Below are 20,724 nucleotides of genomic sequence, written 5' to 3'. Positions count from 1 at the left end.
ACTGTGTAAGGCAGATTCGGTCTTGCCATTCCCTGCTCACTGGGCTTCTCATCCCGGAGAATATACAACCACAAAAACACATAGAAAAAGATCCCATCCACGTGTAGCCAGTTGTGACGTCCACAAATCATGGGTTAAAAAAAAAAAAATTTCACCTGATTTTTTTAATTCAAAGCTCAAAAAGAATTTAAATGAAAGTAATGCACTAAGTAAACTTAAAAAGCTCAAACGTAGTTAATAGAATGTCCAAATTATTTTTTAATATTATGTGAAGTAATTAAAATACTTTTAAAAATTCTAAAATAAATTTTAGAGTCTCTGTAATTTAAAACTAATTAAAAAATGCTTAACATGACTATATGAGGCTTTTTTTTATTTTTTTGGAAAAAAATCGCCACTGGATAACGAGTCTCAATGGGAAAGGGTTGCCACGATCTGCTCAAATGAACGAAGTTATATTGCACGCCAATATCGTTCACATTCAATAATTATTTTTTTTAATAGAAACTGGAGACCGATATTAACACAACAAGGACATCTCTTGAATTTGGAGGTTCAGATTTATTGGACGAAAATAGGACATCTCTTGAAGCTTCATCAATCATCCTCCTGCTCGACTTGCTATATTACAACTGGTTTTCAGGGCGCCGCCCCCCCCCCCCCCAAAAAAAAAAGAGTAGTTAAATTTTATGAGCAATGCAAAATTTGGCCTCGGCTCTACTTTATTTGTGTGACCACTACATCGATAATTACAAACTCCATTAATGGCCATTGGTCTTGGATCGGAGATTATTGCTATCTCAATGCTTCATGTATCTTGCACGGTGAAGTCAGGTTCAACAGGCTTTCTCAACGAACCAAGAACGTCAAGATCAGAACCATATCGTAAGCTCCCACCTCTCATGGGATACCTCGTAATGATGGACTCCGCGCGGGGTTGCAGAGGTGCAGAGAAATATTCCATGGCGGTGCAACTTGGAGGCACAGAGAATACCGCCACGAGATTCTGCTGCTTCTTGAGCTCACCGGCCTCTCTTCTCCTCTTATAGTTAAACCAAGCCGCTTGAATGAAGCAAGCAGCCCATGTCCTCCATTGCTGAGAGTAAAACCTAAAGGTGTGCCTCAGCTGTTTGCTGTGCAGTCTCCGGAACTGGTCTGCCACGAACTGTAAGTCCTCAGCTATGAGTGCAAAAGCTTCCACGTGGGTTATGGCTTTTACGGTGCGAGTCGACGAAGGAAGCACCACGCTGGGACGAGGGTCCAGAACCCATGGCAGCAGCTCTTCGCCGCAGAAATCACCCGGCCCTATTCTGCAGGAATTGAAGAACCCGGTTCGGCCGCCATTGGTTGTGTATGAATCCAAGCGACCTCGAACTATGAAGAGCATCTCATTCACAGGATCACCTTCGCGAACTAGCCTCGTCCCGGGGGTGCACAGGGATGGCTTTAGCCTCTCGCATATGGCATCCAGCATCCTCTCATCCATCTGATCAAATAGTGGTACCTGATATCCGCATCATCATCACCATGTCAGCAGTTAAGTTCAATAAATTTGTGCCTACCAAAGAATCTATGTCAGAAGGACCCACTTGTCGGACTAGATTGACGCAGAGGTGACGTTTGATGTCACGTCTGAGATCTGCAGGAAGGTCTCTGAGGATGACTTCCTCTTCGACTCCACGGGTCGCAACCCATCTGAATTGCTCGTATCGTCGAACGTGTTGTTTCAGATCACGAGGTAGCTGCCTGTGGCGCATCCATCTCTCTGTATCTGTCCTTCTTATTCTCCATTCTTCCAGCCTCATGGTTGTGGATTGCAGGTACATCTGTTTGTTTTAATTTAAAAATAGTAATTATTATTATAATATGCTTGACAGCATGATGATCCCCCAGCTCATTGAAGACGAAATTGGGGTCATGCATGAAGTTAAGCTTCTGGACTTACCTGCATGTTGCCTATAAGCTGGGCGAAAAGTACCAGGCCAAGAATTGCAATGATCACAGCAAAATTAATCTCAGCAATATCAGCGCTTGTTAAGAGGTTCTGTCCCAGAGAGCTGCAAAACATATCGTGGAACGGTTACTTTCTAATCTAGTAATGAATACGATCGTGTCTCTGACATATGCTCATTGAATTGATCACACTCTCTCTCATTGATATGTATACAGCATCAGATACCACCGCTGGAGTTACCTGAGATTCCTCAGCCCCCACCAAAGACAGTAAAAGTACTTGATGAAGAACTCGGAGCCCGTGATTCCCGAAGTCAGCGCGTCAGCAAAAATGCCAAATTGAAAGAAATTACTACTGGGATCACATAGACCCGAGACATTGCTTGTTCTGAACCAAGCTACCCTCTGCGGAACGCCTACGCTTCCACACTCCAGATAATAATACTGGCAGTGCGGTTGTTGAAGAGAACAAACTTTTTTCCAGCACTCCTCCTGCCTTTCAATTGATAGGAGGTACCAGCACGACCCTAAAACCTATTCTAAAACAAAATTAGTTTTGTTACAAAGCCGTCAAAAATTCTAATGCAGATAATGATTGGTTGCAGTTACTTACATGACTTGCTAGCATATACAGCATGAGATTATACGCTGCCCCAGCCCAAGCTTTTTCCATCATTACCCCATTCGCCTTGACGATTTGCGATGATAGAGGGAAGATGAGACATAACCTTAAAAGGTACTGGAAGATGGTAGCGAGGCGCAGTATATGCCTTGAAGTAATCATTTGTGAACACTTGAGATTTGGAATTACAAGCCATATTAACGCCTACACGTATATGTATATGCTCTTTATAAGTGTTCCGATGAGTAAAAAAATATTGCAACTTTACAAGTGACACATATCATAGGAATTTATGTTACATATTTATTCTTTTAAGATTAACATACCTGAGGAAGAGGTTGGGCAGCCAAAACATCAAGCCAGAAATCTCTTTGAAGGTACTTGGATGATATCTTGGAAGGGTCTATGATGAGCTCTCCTCTACCAAATACACGAGAGGAAGGAGCAACGTAAGCTGTTTGAAAGCGAACATAAATCTGAAATATGTAAAATGCATCAACCATGGAGCGAACTACGGTGAGAAACACTTCGAGGCTGAGGGATAAATCAATGCACTTGTCTTTCTTGGCCACTGGCAAGTAAAAGAACAAGGGATCCACAAATAAGGAAACCAGACATGCCACTAAGAAGATTTTGTTCCATCTGTTCACTCTTGGTCCCCTGGGGTCCAATATCAACTTGTCTGAGGAATCATAATCCTCAGAGAAGACCCTCGAAAGTTCCCTTTCCTTCCATACGTCCATCTGTTTGCCATTCATCTTATAGGTCGGCATGGACACGGGACTTTCTTTGCTTTCTTTCATCTCAGTCTCGAGATCATCATGAAACCTGAAGACATACATTAACTTGGAATTTCAGCATCACAGCTAAATCAGAAGGTATTAGATTAGTAGCCAGTAGGATGATAGAGAAGAACTGGCAAACCTAACAGTTCTTGGTTCACCTGAAGCCATAGAGCTCTGCTTCAACCTGTGATTCTTTACCGGGAAGAAGACGTATTGGAAGCCCATATATACAAGTGTATCTACTATCTACAACCAGGAAAAGATGTGATTGAAGAACTATGGACCACACAAAAATGAAGTCAATTTCTTCTCAGTGAATTCCCCAGAAATCATGTGAGCAGAAAGTAGGACGAATCTATATATTTACAAGTACAATTATCGCTTTCGGGGTTTTCCATTAAAGTGCAGGTAAAACTTGTGAGTTTTAAAAGCTTAGGGAAGGATTCAAAGTCGCCGCTTGGACTTCACGGTCAGTACAGGAGAGCCAAGCTGCCAAGGCTAGTTGAGCCACAAAGTTACCTGTTATCCAGTTGTTTCGTTTAATTTGCATTTACCATCCAAGCACTTTAAGGTACAGAAATGAGCTACGTCGTATCACTGAAAATTAGCGCATTTGACTAGCCGAAGAATACCACTGTAAAAGACATTGATGAAAGTATGTTAAAAATTCCAAATAAACGTTTAAAAAATAAATAACGAAGATGATAAAAAGGTTGAGAGAAACGTGATAACATGTCACTAAAAGTAATTAATCGCCTTAAGTCTGGACATACGTTAATTGGTGAGTATTACTTGTGTGGAGAGATCCACGTGATCGCATTACTTGTGGTCACAACTATGGATTCTACCCTATATATCTCACGCCTTTGTTTACAGTCTCTCTCGTATTCATGGGAAAAGAACGAGACTGCACAAAGAATGTAAAGCTCTATTCATTTCGATTTATGTGTGGATGAAATGTGAAGGAAGGAATTATTAACGGTCAATTATCACACATCAAATTTGATTTTTCATGGCCATAAAAAAAAGAAGAAGAAGAAGAAGACCTATTTGGATGATGAGATATAGCAAATGCATATACACATTTTGCTGGAAGTATGGCATCATTAAGTAGTTGAGGAGCACAAGTTGGCCCTGTCCAGAGAAAGTGGCTAAAGTGAACATGTGATAAAACACATTTGTTACATACTTATTTAAGTCAATTAGAACCATTTATTAAGGTTTTATTAGCCAAAGTGTACACTCATTGCATTAGATTTGAAAAATTATCTAAGTGTCTAGATTTAGTGCATTAGGAATATTTTGATTCAAAAAATAATTTTTTAAAAAAATGTACAAGAAAAATTGACAAAATGTATTTTATGTTTAATTGATGAGTGGTTAAATTATATTTTTAAATTTTATTTTAGTTTGAAAATAATTAAATAAAAAGTTAACACTTTTTAAATGTTTTAGTTTGACCTAATTTTTTATTTGTCTTTGTATAAAATTTTTTATATAATTTTCTACATTTTGGAACATAGTTATTTTAATAAATTATCTCTTCTAATTTTGAATTTAATTCTAGATGTTAATTAAATTTTATTATGTCACATGTTATTTAATTGAATTATGTGATTTATGTGATATAGGTGACATGTGACTAGTGTATCAATTGAGCAAGTAAAGTCAACACTCTTTGAGATTAAAGGGCTGATGCTTGGACATTTTTCTGCCTTATTTAGTGGATTAAATCAGCTTAAATAATATGGATGACACATGAAAAATTACACACACATGAGAATCATTTACAAGCCAATAAGAAAATGCCACCCTGCAAGTGTGACAAGGTTCCTATTTTCTTTTTAATTTCTTTTTCTATTATTTTAATTAGCTTCAACTGATGGCAAACTCTAATTACATGTCCAAGAGCCCCTTATTTCAGATAAATAAACCATTCATTTCATTTTCCACATTTTCTCTCTTTAGTTCTTAGAATTCTTCATTTTTTTAATTTCTTCTCTCTACACACACAGCACGTCCAGCACCATTCTCTTCGACTTTTCACCATCAAATTCACTCAATTCTTTCATCATTCTCTTCTCCTCTCATGGCTGAACCTATCCCAATCGTCTAGAAGGAGATTTGAAGCTCAAATCATCAAGAAGCATAGATCATCTTCCACTGCCAGCATGTGTTCATGGAGAAAGCAAGAGATTCTTGATGTTTTCTAACTAAATTTTTCAAGGAATCCTAGGGAAGACTTGATGGAAGAAGAGTTTTAAAGTCTTTACTTGGCCAAGTTCAACTATTTCTTTATTTTGTTTCAATTTCATTAAAATGTTATAACTATGATTTATTATAGTTCAACTTGATTTTAGTTTTATAGTTTGTGATAATTGATTATATTGGAACATGATTGTTGAATTAATTTTCATTCTCCTTAGTTTTTAGAATTTCGGCCACTTGGAGTAATATTATGTCAATGTGATTTTTAGTCTTGCATTAACCTTACAGATGTTATGTTTGGTGAGTGTTTGATTAAATGCTAGAGTTATATAGTTTTGTACTTGAGTTACTCATGAGCCATGGTTGTTGGGAGGTAAAATTTAATTAGACACTTGATTAATTCTTGAGCTAAGCCAATGAGACAACATATAGGGCTTGTAATAGCATTTAGGGAATTGAATTAATTAAACTAAGTTACTTAAAATAGTTGTCTTAAATAAATACTTTTTTAGCGAAAGAAAAAAAGTTGGGTGAGCTGTCATAATCAATTAAGGATTAGGATTCTTCCATTAACAACATCCCAAGGTTTCTACTTTAATAAGAAAACCAACCACCGCACTCTCAGGTTTAGTTTGCACTTAATTTCATTGGATAATTAACTAATAAACTTCAATTAATGATTAATCTATTCACCTAGTTTACTTGACTTAGAGTTAAAACCTCTTTCTTGAGAAAAAACTTAAGATTGACTCTATATTACCTTAAAATAAACTTCAATTAATTTTGAGAGTTAAAGGGACACGACCGCAATCAACATGGCAAAGACATGATGATGTAGACACAAGAGGACCTAGAAGAAAAATGGATGAAAACGATGAATGAAGCAACATGGGGTGATAAAAGTAGTAGTTTGGAATGCAAGTTGCACAAGTGGCATTGAACCACACCACGCAAACCTAGCCTAACCAACCTCATTACAGACGGGATACGGACAGATTATGAATGTGGAGATGGAATAGCGGTTGGTTGCAGACCGAATTGATTGCCCTCCAAATAAATGGATTTAATCTCAATAATGCCTCCCATTTAGAAACAAACAAAATAATTAGACGCAATTACCCCCAACAAGATTAATGCAAGGCGGCCAAGATCAGTTCCGAAAAGACTAGGTCGCCTAGTCATACCACATTCTCTCAAATCCAAACTTACAATGACGCTCACATGTAGCTTATAACGACCCAAATATGGTAGTAGTCATGAAGCCATTAATCGCAATTCCCACAAACCCCACCCCCCCACAAAAAAAAAAAAAAAAAAAAAAACTCGACTTGTATAGTCATCACAAGGTAAATAGACAAGTTACCCGTACCTGCTCTCCCACAACCAAGAAAATCGATTTACAAATACAGAAGTAAATAATTCTCCTTGCGACTCTGCAGTAATAAAATCCTTCTACAATATCACTGGTAGTTAAGATACCACAGAACTCATCTACGTGCATAAGCAAAATGGGCTATATTTGGTGAATACATTCCAACTTCAATAAACACACTAATCAAATCCTCAGGCAATAAATGAGCATATCAAGATGACATATACTGCTACCAAGCTATAATGAGGTAGTGCTTTTAGAAACCGCGTGAAAACACCAATAAAGTGCGCCCACGTCCACGTAAATCTCCCAACAAGCGGGAGCAGTTTTAAGCAGACACCAAGAGCCCATAGTATAGATTGAAGAGGAAGAATGGCAGAAAGCTCCACAATTCAATCTTCCAAGGCATCACTGAATTAGAATGAACGGCGCACATTCAACACGCCCAGATGGAGCGATTGCTTCACAAGCTACTTATTAGAGGTCAAATATTCAAAATTGACGCCTTGGCTTAGCATCTGCTAAGGACACTCGAATAGCTCTGCCATTCAAGTCCTGCAACAACCATATTAAAATGAGATTCTGGAGGTTGAATGCACGGTCAAAAAATAATGTCATTGAGGGTGGACACTATAAATATATGAGGCCTCAACCTGAGTGAAAACATAGTATTTCACAACTTTCAGCATTCATAAGTTAAAACATGCATAACGTGCATTCACGTTAAATGGGATACAATCATGACTTCATTTCCACGACATTTCAGAAAGTGTATCTAAACACCACATATTTATGTGTGTAGGTCAGCCCAAGCAACCGTGCAGTCCTAAGAATCAGGGGACTAAACCCAGATCTAACGTCAAATGTTTGAATAAGTCCCACCTCTAAAAGATGCATTTATCCCATAATTAACTCCTCTTTGTGTAGCAAGCAGATAGTTTCACAATTTACACGATGAATATAGAATTTTGTTCACATACCAACATCAGATTTTAATGGAGAAGAACATATCATATCGCTCATTGAAAAATGCTGCTGCTTAGTATCATCTTAAATGTCTATCACATCTACCAGACAGTGGCAGAAAAAGCAAACCACAAAATTTTCAAATGTGCACTTATTGAGGAGAAAGGTTTGGCATTCTTATCTTACCACACCGTTTAAGGACTCAATAGCACCGTTAACCTCTTCAGCACTGCCGTAAGTCACAAATCCAAATCCTCTTGACCTTCCACTTTCTCTGTCATAAATTACCTTTGCTTCCAAAACCTTTCCCTGCTCAGCAAACAGAGTCTCAAGCGCCAAGTTATCAACACCCCATGCAAGATTACCAACATGAACGCGGTTTCCAGTATCTGAAGCATAACCGCCTCTTGAACCTCTGAAAGGGGCATTCTCCTTCCGGGGAGGAGGTCCAAAATTTACTCTCAACGCCCGTCCATCAAGTTCCTAAAAATTACCAGCATATATTACACCAAATGTGAATTAAAAAAAAAAGAGCTCAAAGACAGGATGTATAAGAACAAACAACAAACTCGGCATCCGATTTCAATTTAAACAATCAATACTTCTAAAATTTGGTGAAGGCATGTGGCAATCTTAACCAAATAAGAAATGCTCTGAAACCAACTATCAAGTCAGAAAAAATTGTGTCCTGATTTTTTTTAAAAAAAATGGAGCATGACCACCAAACCACAGTAACACTCAGGATGTTACTACTCACATAGCCATTGAATTGTTGAGCAGCTGCTTCAACTTCCTCAGAGGTAGACATGGTCACAAAACCGAATCCCCTGCTTCTTCCGGTCATTTTATCATAAATTACCTACCATAAGACGAAACAAGTTTAGAGCATAAAGAGAACGGTATCTAATCTTGCGATCTAAGAAATCATATCAGCAAGAACAAAACATTTTTTCCAATTTCGGCATAATCGATTGCAATAAAATTAAAAATTGAAGAGAAAATACACCTCAACCATCTCGACAGTTCCAGCGCTCTCGAACAATTCAGCCAGCTGGGCACTGTCAACGCTGAAGGGAAGATTACCGACGAAGAGTTTGAGGTCGGGGGAGTAGCTAGGCTCGTCTTCATCAGTCACAATCTCTTCTTGTTCGAACTCAGAAGAAAGAGCAACACTGGGGATAAAACGAGAGGGTGAAGGCGTGTGGAATCGAAGAAAAGAGGCAGACAATGAAAAGGGCCTGGATTTTAGTCGGAGAGAAGAGGAATGGGAAGAGAGCAAGGCTTGTCTGGCAAAGCATCGTGGCCGGAATCTGGAAGTGAAGGTGGGAAGGGCCAAGGAAGCGGCAGAGGTAGACATGGTTTCGGCGCTACAACTAGATAAGGCTTTCAAAGATTAAGAGGGCTTCCCAGCGGCGAGAGGCGTATATAAACCTGTTCGATGGAATGTAGCCGCTTGCGCGACGAGAGGATATTTATCCGGGGATGGATGGATGAGGTTGCCGTATTTACTATTTTGCCCTTGAGATATTTTTGAAACGGCCGAAGAATAAAATGAACAGATAATATGTTGTCGTGTAGTAATGGCCCAGTGTGTAGAGATCCAATTGATTCAAGTGGTCCATTGGACAAATGGATGTGAGGCTTCTTGTCTTGTCCTTTCCAAGTGTGCTCTGCCTTAACTTGGTCCTTCCAATTTCTATCTGTCCACCATAATTTCATTGCCCTCAGTCTGTCACCGTATGGAATTTTTATCTGATAATTTCATGACGATTAAGTTGAATTTATTATAGTTACAAGTTACTTTACAATACTTATTTTTAAACATATATGTAAAATTACTTCTTATGAAAATAAACCACCCAACATTTTCACATGACATGGATCATCTCCAGATAAAACTGAGAAATTAAATTTAAACATGAACTATTACTTTCTCTATCGATGAAGAAAAACATGGTCAACGATACGGGCCTTCTCTTCGAGCCCATATTGAATTCGAACAGCCCAGCTCCCGGAATGCTGCCCATTTCTTGTTCAAACATCAGACCCATTGGGTATGATTCATGACGTCAACACTGTTCTCCATTCATCTCTTTAAAAAGAGACATTTGATACTTGTAATTTTTTATTTAATTATAACTTAATTTTTAAGTTTTGACTCATTTTAACTCCATCTCTATAATCTTAACTCAATTATAATTCAGTTTTTAAATTTTAATTTTGTGACTCAGTTCTTATAATTTAAACCATTTGAAATATTGATTCTTATATTAAAAAAATTAAATTATAAAGATTAAAAATATTTTAAAATTTATAATCTCTATAAAAATTTAAAGGGTTCATTAATTTAAAATATTTCTTATAAATTTTAACATAATTTAATCTTCATAATTTATTTTTTAAATTTAAATAATTACAATTATAAGAATTGAATTGTAAGATTAAAAATTCAAGAACTCAATTACAATCATATTAAAATTATAAGGGCTGAATTACAACTAATTAAAATTTAAAGATTGAATTATAATTAAGTTAAAATTATAAGGATGAATTGGTTAATTCTTCAAGAAGAAAGCGTACTGTTGGATGAACTCCATTTTAGGACAGGTGGACACCTGCACTCCTAATATTGGTGTCATCGCTTATATTTCTCTTCTTACAAGCTTAATTTTTGTTACCATATTTTTATTAAACGAACAACCTGACACAACGTTACTTTCTTCCATCTTCCTCTGGCTTCTGCTCACTTTCATTTTTCACTGCACCAAACAAAATCCATCTCGCTTTCTTTCATCCTCTTCTCTTCACTCTTGCCTTTCATCATATGCCAAACACAGCACGAGTGATATAAATTAAGATTTGAAACGATAATAGTCTGCAGTGTGAGACGATATCAAGCGTTGCCTAACAATATCAAGTCTCGATATACGGCAGATATTAAATACATGCCATGTTTAACAGGGTTTGGCCTTTGGGCTGATGAGACATTGGAACAGTGCATGCACTCTTTTTCTGGTGTGTTTGTTGTTTTTGATGGAAACGAATGGTTGAAACGAGTGGTTGAGCAGCAAGGGAGGGGTAGGTGAGTGATGCATTTGGACGAATTCATAGTATCTTTATCAGCGGTTGGTGCCAACGTATCAACACTTCCTCACTTGACGTGCCAACATCATGCCTATCAAAGATTTCTATTATGTATTATATAATTAAAGCTCGCCCACCCATATTTTAAACTAAATTTCTCCCACTATCACCACCACGTCCATTTCCTCATAATTAACGATAACTCATTTATGTTTTTTCAATTTAATTACTGCATATGCATATGATGCTTTTATAGTAATATTTAGACTGATTACTTTCATCCAAAAAAAATATTTTCGATTGATTACGCACGCACGCTCGACAGCCGTGTGAAGATTCCCTTCAAGGGCAAAAAAATTGTCCTGGTCGACTTCCTGTTTCCGATACTGATTTTGAACATGGTCTTTATATTTCAATTATGTATTTGTGTTAATAGAATATATCATGCTGGAGTTTGCGTGAATGTAAAAAATATTTTTAAGAGAGCTTTCTCCAATCAAATTGAACAATACTCATATATAATACAATCAGATAGTCATATAAAAAAAATGCACAATAGAAAATAAAATGATTGATCAGAAATAAATAAAGAAAAAAAATTATGTCTCTTAATTTTATATACTCATCAAGATATTAATTTTGTATTAATTGAAGGCGTGTGGATTTTTAAAGATTATTTAAATTATTATAATTTTTTTTATTAATATTATTGATACTTTAAAATCTATTTGTTTTGATTTTATTACATAAGAGCATATTAAATATATAAAAATAAGTACATAAATTATCTCACATCGTGACGATTCAGAATTATGCCTTCCCTCGTTTGTTTTTATCAGTGATTTAAGGTTTTAGAACATGTATATTAAGGGAATAATTATAGATACTAACATGTCGTGATCTTTTTTAAACTCCCTATGATGCTCATATATATTCATTTTATCAGCTATCTCAGTCATTACAATAACTTCACAATTAAAGTAAATAGATATTTAAAATGACAAATAAATACAACGGATTGGTAGGAACAGTTATTTGTTCAATATCGGTCCGATATATGTGGCCAATATATATGTATATATAATATATGGATCCAATATGCTTCATTGAAAACAAGGGAGAACTAATGTATACTTGTCACCACCAACTCACTTGATTTGACTACCGCGTTTTGGTTGGTGGGGTTGCATGAAAATGTCAAGGAAATTGCCGTCAAAGGGCCGAGTCCGGTTTCGCCGCGGTGCTCATCGTGGAAAAGTATCTGGGCCATTCAAATTTTAATTTGAACGGTCCAGATTTTTTTAATTTTAATTTTAATTTTAATTTTATAAAAATAAAATTTATAAATTTTTTTGATAAATATATTTATTATCAATCTGCATATATTCATAATCAATCTGGACAGTACTAATTAAATTTGGATGGTTCAACTTAATGTTATAATTTTCATAAATTAACTATCTGGATGTACTCTGAACAGTTTAAATTCAACACTAAATTTTTATTTGCAAGGCCTAGATTTAAAGTTTTTATTTTTATTTTATATTTATTAAAATAAAACTTATTAAAAAAATTTAATATTAAATCTTTCTTGTTTAGAATACATGTAGATATTCAGTTTATAAAAATTATAATATTAAATTAAATCATGTAGAGTCTCAAATTGAATTAATACTATTTAAATTGATAATGAATATATTTATCAAAAAATTATTATTTTTATTTTTATAAAATTAAAATTAAAAAATCTAAAAATATTTTTATAAAATTAAAATTAAAATTAAAATTAAAAAAATTTGGACCATCCAGATTAAAAATCTGGATGGCCCAGATGTTTTTCCACGATGAGCACCGAAGCTGGACTCTCAAAGGGCCACGCCACGTGGTCTCTTAAATTAAGGACGCACTATTCATGGCTAATAAGCGCTGCCTCCAAAATATAAGTAGTTTTTTTTTTTAAAAATCATATATTAATAAGTTTTTTGTTCCCATAAAAATATGTTACTTTTTACTCTTAATTTTAAATATCAATATATTTTATGATGACTAAAATATGTATCTACACAAAAATTTAGGTTAATAAATATAAGAGATAAAATAAAAAAAATTTATGTATACTAAATTACCCATATTTAAAATCAAAACTAATTGAAAGAAAATACTTATATTTTGAACAGAAAAAATATATTAAATGAGTTTTAATTTTCATAATTGTGCAAGAAATTTAAGGTCTGTTGTATATTACTTATATAATTTTTCACCAGTTTATGTAATATATACTCCCATGTATTGATTAAAAGAGACAACAGATGCGTATTTTTTATGTGTAAGTATGGATAAATGAATATGAATGCCTTCTTTTTTATAAATGACGTGACTTAGTTTACTGTACACGCTCTAAATTGATTATTACAGGTTGATATGTCGACGAGATAAAAAATAACTTTAGATTTCTTTATACCATCATGTCAATCCTTGGCACAAAACAGCTACTTCTCATTCCCATTCCCCTCGTGAGAAGCAACCTTTTTAAGCTTTGATACTGTGTGTAAGTAATTAGTTAATTTTTGAGTTCGGCTACTGCAGCATTGTCAGGCCTCCCTAATAGTAAAAATACAACTTAAAGTTATTATTAAGGAAAACCCTGACAAGTCACTTGGATTGTTTAATGATACATGTTTAATATATTGTTACTTAGATGAGCAAGCGTGCATTGAAGGCAAAATAACGTTGAGAGATACATTGAAAGGGGTGAAGGTTTATATATTAGTATTATATATACTCATATCACCATGACTAGTTCAATATACATCGTCATTCAATTTTCGCAAGGGACAATGTTTTATTATATTATTGCCATCTGTAATGAATGTAAATTAAATAAGATTCAAATACAGAATTCGCGTAGTGTTAATAAATCATGCTTGCATGTCTGTATTTACGTGTGACCAATTATACATTACCAGGCATGTAATTTTGTCAATGGCATTTTTTTTTTCAAAATACCTCTATTTAAAGCCATTATTTTTTTGGGCAAAGAGGCCATTATTTTTCTAGCCAGAAAGAACATTATTAAACAGAGGGAATTAAATTAAATGGCTGGGGTATTTGAGGGGAAAAAACTATTGTAAATTGTTGATGCATTGTTTGTTATACACAGAAAACTTAACTTTAATTCTTAATTTATGTGAATTAGCTCCTGTATGTAGGACTATATTGAGTGATTATATTTGATTCTTATAAATATTACAATTGATCTACTTAGGAGTATATGAAATTACAGGGACGCTCATGGATCCCACGAGTGGAATATATACTTGTATTTTTATTGCTTAAAAACCTTTAATTTGACCCGTTATTCAAACGTGCGTTTGGTTTTTCGACCAAGAGGCAGAAAGATTATTACCAACTCGAAAGATTCAAATGTTTTGCTGATAATCGATAGTACTGTAGTGGAGAAGTTGTTATGGACTTTTAATTTGCAGTTTGACTTCGGAATTTTAATTAGTTTCCTGTTACGGGATTGATCCCTCGAGTTTTAATTAGAATTTAAAAAAAAATGGATCTATCTCGTTATTAAGAGCACGCCAGCACAAGTATCATATTCCCGTTAATTCTGATTGATGGTTGCATGCCATTCAAATTCAAAATAAACATTAAAAGCCAGCATAGTTTACTATCTGTTTTGTTCCATTGACTTGACATTTTCTCTGAGAGATCGGGCTCTGTATTCTGGGTGAATTATTAAAGACAACTAGACAAGCCCTTCTATCCTTGTCCCCATCCCTCTCAAAAAGATTGCATAAGACTTGGTCTTGTCAAATACTCTTTTGAGACCCCAATATAAGATATATTTAAAAAATCTTACTTGATCTAAAATGTAGTATATTAGATAACTTTCTACTTCATCTATTATTCTTTCTAAAAAAAATTCATGCATTAAAATTTTAATTATTATTATAAATAAGGGTATAAATGAAAAGTTGGGAACATTTTAATGATTTAAAGTTTTAAATAACATTATTAATAAATCATAAATTAATTAATTATGACTTATATTATAATCTAGAGGGAGTATATCATTAAATACTATCCAGCCTTTTGTTCAAATAGCAAGAATCTACACTAATGTAATTAAAAGTTTTGGATTCAAATCCTATAAATGCAACAACTTTGACCCTTTGTTTGGATGGGGAGGAAATTAAATAGAGAGAAAAGAAAATTATGAGAAAAAAATCCTTAAAATTTAAGAAATTTCTTTTCATAATTTTCTCTCCTCTTTATTTTTTTTTCCAACTTCCTCTGTTTAAACCAAGCTTGAGAGTTCTTGCTGCTCTATGTATATATTCTTAAGATAATTTTTTCCTGAATGGTGTGACATATCCCTTCCTCCCGCTTTTTTCCCCCCGCCTGAATTGCACACTAAGAAAAGTTCAGTCATAGCGCAAACGACTGATCGAGATAATCATACGCTAAACTCTTCAAACTTCAAATAAACAATTAATGCAGGAGTATACTACTCCGTTTCTATTTATAAAAAAAAAATTATCACTTTTTATTTATTTTTTATATAAATAAAGTCACATATTTCAATAAATATTTATTATACATTTTTTAAATCGCTCCTCATAATTTATATTGACAAGAAATAATTAATGCATGTTTATGTTGATTAACATAGGATATTTTAATCCAATTTCTTTATTTTCATACATAATTATTATAGTTAATTAACTTTCTTAAATTGTATGATATCATTTTTTTCCCCTTACATATAAAAATGGAAAAAGTATAAAACATAGTTGTATTCACCCTACGGGAAGTTCGGTTATTTTCATATAGACACACACACATTATTTATTTGCAGTTATAACATTTATTGACGTTCAATTCATGAATGCAAAATACTGCTGTCAAGAAACGAACGCAAGCCTTGTATCTAGTGTTGTTTAGGGAGGAAGTCGGCAAATAACATAAACTTGAACTAATTAATGGCATTTGCGGTTTTATCTTTGTCTGCTGGAGGAAGGGCTGGGTCAGCGTTCCAATAGGGGTGGCGATTTGGCGGATGTCAGGAAAATTAAACGGTTTAAATTAATTAGCCTTTTTTTTTTAAAAAAAAATGAATTCGAAGCAGTCTTTGCGGGACCGGCAATTTGAATTCGTGCGTCGTCAAAAGGGAAACAAATAATAAAGAAATGAGACCAGAAGCCAGATCCGATCCGATCCCATCAGTATAATAGAAAAAATGTTGTGTACGTAAGACCCTTGACCACACTTGATAAAACATAAGGCTCTTTAAACTTTAGAAATTTACTTTAGATCAGGGATATTGAAGTAAAATTACTTCATTGTCCCTCATCCCCTCTAATTTCACATTAAAGTTATTTATTTTCTTATATAAAATTGTTTATTAATCTATAGGAATTGGTTTTGGACATGTATGTAATGTGGTCGAGCGTTGTACACTTAATTATTGGCCTTGGTTGTAGTTTAGGAGTGTAAAAGAATTTACAGGTGTATTTTGGAGGTGTGGGAAGTTCTAGTGGATGATGGCTTCCTATGGTGAATTTTGTGCACCAAACTAAAGTCATTTGAAGCACAAAATCCGATGCATAAAGGAATTGAGGACGCTTCAGAATGGTGTAAAATCTGATGCATAAATTAAGGACGTTTCAGAAGGCAGGAGGAATTGAGGCAGAAGCTTTTGAGGACAAAGGAAAAGGAATGAGCAAGTTTGTAAGGAAGATCAGCACCAGAGGATGAGAGAAAATGTGGCTGAGAAAAACCGGGAGGCAAATTTTTGGCTCTAATAAAAAAGAGAGAAGATGCCAAAAGAGGACGAGAAAGAAGGGTGGAGGGTGGAGGGAGGCTGACTGTTTGATGTGACTGAACTTAGAATTGAGAGGGGATTAATTTTATTATTTTTCTTAATATTTTAATTTCGCTTCATTACCTTTGAATTGAGGTGAAATTTAGAATTTGAGAGGCTATGTTTTTAATTAAGTGTAATCAAAGGATCTGAATTGAAAATTTTTCTGTTTGAAAATTAGTGATGCACAGTACTGTATGCGCCAAACCTCTACTCCCACCACGCCACGCACGATACCTTTCCCACCAAGTCCTCCACTGTTTTATCTTTTCTTTCATATCATCACTCTCTTTTCCTTCTTCGAATAATTTCCACGTTCACATTGCTTTTCATTCCTTCCTCTTTCAATAATCATCGATATATATATATACAACACACACAAAACAACAACAACGTAAAATGTGTTTGTCAGGAGGGTAGGTGGTGGGTGGTGGGGGGGTTAACTATACTTTTTATTATGACTCCCTATTGGTGAAAACATTCCGTGTATCACGTGATACACAATAACGCCCATGTTTAATTGTGTGCGTCTGTCATGGTACTGCATAATTATCAAATTATCATTTATATATTACTGTTAAATTGCATCCTTAATGAATAGGACCAAGTAAATAGAGGCCTAAATTAGGTTAATTAATTATTTATTTAAATAATTATTGTTATCATCTAATGGTCGTTTTGGAGAGAGTGGTTATTTGTTTTTTAAATAAATTAGATAACTACCCATTATCAAAATGTGATATTGGGTATCTGACGAGTGTCATGTGACGCAATCAGAAAACTCCTCCCAAAAACTCTTCCCCATCCTTCTCTTCGCTTTCCTCATTTGTTTCAGTGTATCTGCTGCGTAACTCATCCATGTGGTTCATCACTGTAACCCAGTTCTCGTGTGTGACTGTAGAGAAGAAGTATCGGCACTGGATGTTTGTTTTCGCATTCCATATTCTTATAACAACTATTTGCGCATGTAGTCAATATATTGAAATAGCTAGAGAGGCAAACATTGATCCTACATATTATTGTGAGGGCATAAATGAAAACCTTTTAAGTATAACAAATAACGTAATATTACTGTAACCATAACGACTTAGCTTGACGGTTTTCCCAGCCAAGAGAGAATCAATTAAGTGGTGTGTTTAAAAGTGGGAGGCGAAAAATTTGAGTTTATATGAGTAAAATTAATGGCTACATCGATCGAGCTATAGAAAGTTTGGGTCGCCCAGAGTGGGGGAAAAAGTGAAGGGATTGGACCAAAAAGGGACATCAGAGGATAGATTGTGGGGGAGCGAGGGCCACCAACTACCTTGTCAATTTATTTTATTTTTTTAATAAAAGATCAAATTATGATATTAATAAAAATGCCTTACAAATCAAAATAACGCAAGAAAATGATAAGACAAGAAAAATTCAATAGGCCATTGAGTCTTCTTATACAAAGAAACAGAATTGGAACACTTGAGTGATTGAAGAATGTCAAGAGAAATGCTATTAGCGGCTGCCAATTTTTCCCCCTCTTAAATTAAAAAAGCAGAATGGATATAATAATAGTGCTATCTTTTTATTTCCCCAGGATGATAATAGAGCTATCGACACTTAACAGTATAGGTTTTCCTCCTATAAATTCACATCAGGACTCAAGACTTAAAAATATGAGAGAATAATAGTTAGGTCTCAAAATAATGAATTAATGATAGTTATATCACTGACAAAATTGTTTATAAAATAAATTATAAATATCAATTTAAATAGTTACAAATAAAAATTTTTGTTGTAATTTAAAAGTTATATTTGATAGTTAAATTTTTAATTACAGTTAAAACTTCTAAATTTATAATAATTTAAATTGATATTTTTTAATTTTTTTTAAATTATCAAGAACTTAACTAATATTAATTTAGTATTTGAGATCTAACTATTATTTTTTTAAAAAAAATGCCAAACACATATACTACTCCATTTTTTTTTTTTTTTTGTTAGATCAAACAGCTGCTCGAGTTTGAAAGTGAATGGGGGAACCTTGGCAAGTTTTTTGGACGAGCACCAATCTCTGCATCCTACTCCTTGCGTCTCTATATACATAAGGGGTGCGATACTATTTTTAAATAATCAAACAATTTTATTTTTATTTTTTAAAAATAAAAGAGATATTAATTAGAGGCAAAGTTGAAAAATTACTGTTATTTAATGAGAGTTTAACTAAATAATAATTTTTATTGATATATGTGATTTTATTAAAAATACTTTATATATTAGGATATAGAAGTAGTTTACAGGATAATTGGGAAGGTGATTTATTTAGTGTTTGGAGATATAAGATAGCTTGATAAAAACAATGATTTATTATGTATACTTTTTTTCATGTTACGCTTTCATGCTTATTATATTCTTTTCTCTTTTTATTAAATGGTTTTACAAACAAAGTTACGTTAAATGAAATGTATTTTTAAAAAATTTGTATTCTATTTTTTAAAAAAAAATTATAAATTTTATTTAATGAAATATATTGGAATGCAGTATGGTTTTAGCTAAAATTATCTTATAAATTGGGATAGAAAGAGTATGAATTATTATTATATTTTAAAAATATTTTATTTTTTAGACGAAAAAAAAGATAAATTATCTCTTAATTTCACTCTATTAAATATATTGGTATGCAGTATGGTTTTAGCTAAGATTATCTTATAAATTGGGATAGAAAGAGTATGAATTATTGTTATATTTTAAAAATATTTTATTTTATTAGACGTAAAAAGGAAGATAAAGATAATCTCTTAATTATCACTCTATTAAAAAATAAGTTTATTATAAGTTAAAAAACATTAAACATGTACCGTCTATGTTGGATATAGACAGTGTGTTTATACAGTTTATACTTTTTCTATCCCAATTTATAAGATACTTTTAAATAAAATCCACATATCAATAATATTAATATACTTAACAACCTTATCTTTTCAAGATAAAAATATAAACTTTGAAAAATTATCTATCATTTAATATATGAAAGAAAATGGATATAAAACTAATTATAGAGAGCGAAAATATAATATTAAAATTAATATATTTAATGAAATTTTAGTTACCCAAGTATTTTATATTTAAAATGAATTTTTTTCAAAATCTCTTATAATTTAAAACTGAAGGAATTTGATAGCTCAATATTTAGCAAAAAATCCTTGAAAGATTTAAATATTCATTACTTGATAAAAGTATATTTTAAATATGATTTATTAAATATGCTTTGTGCTTTGTGAGAATTACTGAACAAGCTGTAAATTAGATGCCCAAGCTGAACACTATGTGCTGTTTGGGTTTTAGTTGAATATAATAGATTATAAAATTAATTAATTAAATAATAAATTTTAATCATAATTGATTGTATTATAATATATCTATTGAATATTATTTTTTTAAAATTAATTTTAATAGAATTAAAGATGTTTGGATAATTTACTCAAAATCAATTTTAGCGGTGTAAATTATCATAAAGGACATTCCTTTTAAATTAACTTATTGATAAATTTTTTATCTAATATTAAAAAGTAAATAGATAATTTAAATTATATATCTGATTAATTATAACAAATTTAATTATATTAATATTAACAATTTTAATTTACATAAATAAATAACTCAATATATCTTAATTCAAATAAATTAATAAAAGAGAAAGATTTTATTCTTAAATACCAAACATCAATTTTACAATAACTAATGAAGATGATAATGTACAAGTGAATTTTTAATGATAGCACGAATATTAGTCATATCTGGCAAAGATATTAAGCACTATTTAAAAATTTTGATAACATAAAAAATGTAATAAATGACACAAAATCTCTCTCTCTATGAACCTTTGCAA

The 20,724-nt window shown here is 33.1% G+C and overlaps 2 protein-coding genes across 4 annotated transcripts; both read right to left on the bottom strand.

The window, feature by feature from the left end:
• Positions 1–695: 695 nt before the first annotated feature.
• On the bottom strand, positions 696–4,429 carry LOC129306238 (protein CNGC15a-like). 3 transcript variants are annotated; one of them, XM_054946710.1, is made up of 9 exons: positions 4,407–4,429; positions 3,880–3,994; positions 3,519–3,606; positions 2,902–3,403; positions 2,567–2,779; positions 2,195–2,487; positions 1,946–2,057; positions 1,590–1,826; positions 696–1,504 (listed from the first exon to the last, which is right to left on the bottom strand). In XM_054946710.1, exons 2-9 carry the CDS (start codon positions 3,908–3,910, stop codon positions 809–811), a joined length of 2,172 nt encoding a protein of 723 aa, XP_054802685.1. In that variant the 5' UTR covers positions 3,911–3,994; positions 4,407–4,429; the 3' UTR covers positions 696–808. The 3 variants fall into 3 exon arrangements, with proteins under 3 accessions (XP_054802685.1, XP_054802686.1, XP_054802688.1); XM_054946711.1 differs by lacking the exons at positions 3,880–3,994; positions 4,407–4,429 and having other exon boundaries at positions 3,500–3,606; XM_054946713.1 differs by lacking the exons at positions 3,880–3,994; positions 4,407–4,429 and having other exon boundaries at positions 3,505–3,531.
• Positions 4,430–6,964: 2,535 nt separating this feature from the next.
• On the bottom strand, positions 6,965–9,349 carry LOC129306239 (29 kDa ribonucleoprotein A, chloroplastic). The gene is made up of 4 exons (XM_054946714.1): positions 8,913–9,349; positions 8,664–8,765; positions 8,093–8,389; positions 6,965–7,495 (listed from the first exon to the last, which is right to left on the bottom strand). Exons 1-4 carry the CDS (start codon positions 9,261–9,263, stop codon positions 7,433–7,435), a joined length of 813 nt encoding a protein of 270 aa, XP_054802689.1. The 5' UTR covers positions 9,264–9,349; the 3' UTR covers positions 6,965–7,432.
• Between the last annotated feature and the right edge of the window lie 11,375 nt (positions 9,350–20,724).

The sequence above is a fragment of the Prosopis cineraria genome, unplaced genomic scaffold (genome assembly GCF_029017545.1).
Source record: "Prosopis cineraria cultivar Desert tree isolate PC_DT_omini unplaced genomic scaffold, ASM2901754v1 PC3, whole genome shotgun sequence".
Classification (NCBI taxonomy): Eukaryota; Viridiplantae; Streptophyta; class Magnoliopsida; order Fabales; family Fabaceae; genus Prosopis; species Prosopis cineraria.
This window is presented reverse-complemented; position numbering and strand designations above follow the sequence as displayed.

What these genes read in the sequence shown, in the direction of transcription:
- LOC129306238 (XM_054946710.1), bottom strand. Translation starts at nt 3,910, where the DNA reads ATGCAAATTAAACGAAACAACTGGATAACAG. An exon ending in GCAGAGCTCTATGGCTTCAG is followed by an intron (nt 3,404 to 3,518) that starts GTGAACCAAGAA and finishes GTATGTCTTCAG; the next exon opens with GTTTCATGATGATCTCGAGA. An exon ending in AGCTTATAGGCAACATGCAG is followed by an intron (nt 1,827 to 1,945) that starts GTAAGTCCAGAA and finishes TAAAACAAACAG; the next exon opens with ATGTACCTGCAATCCACAAC.
- LOC129306239 (XM_054946714.1), bottom strand. Translation starts at nt 9,263, where the DNA reads ATGTCTACCTCTGCCGCTTCCTTGGCCCTTCCCACCTTCACTTCCAGA. An exon ending in GAACTGTCGAGATGGTTGAG is followed by an intron (nt 8,766 to 8,912) that starts GTGTATTTTCTC and finishes GTCTTATGGTAG; the next exon opens with GTAATTTATGATAAAATGAC. An exon ending in CTCAACAATTCAATGGCTAT is followed by an intron (nt 8,390 to 8,663) that starts GTGAGTAGTAAC and finishes GGTAATTTTTAG; the next exon opens with GAACTTGATGGACGGGCGTT.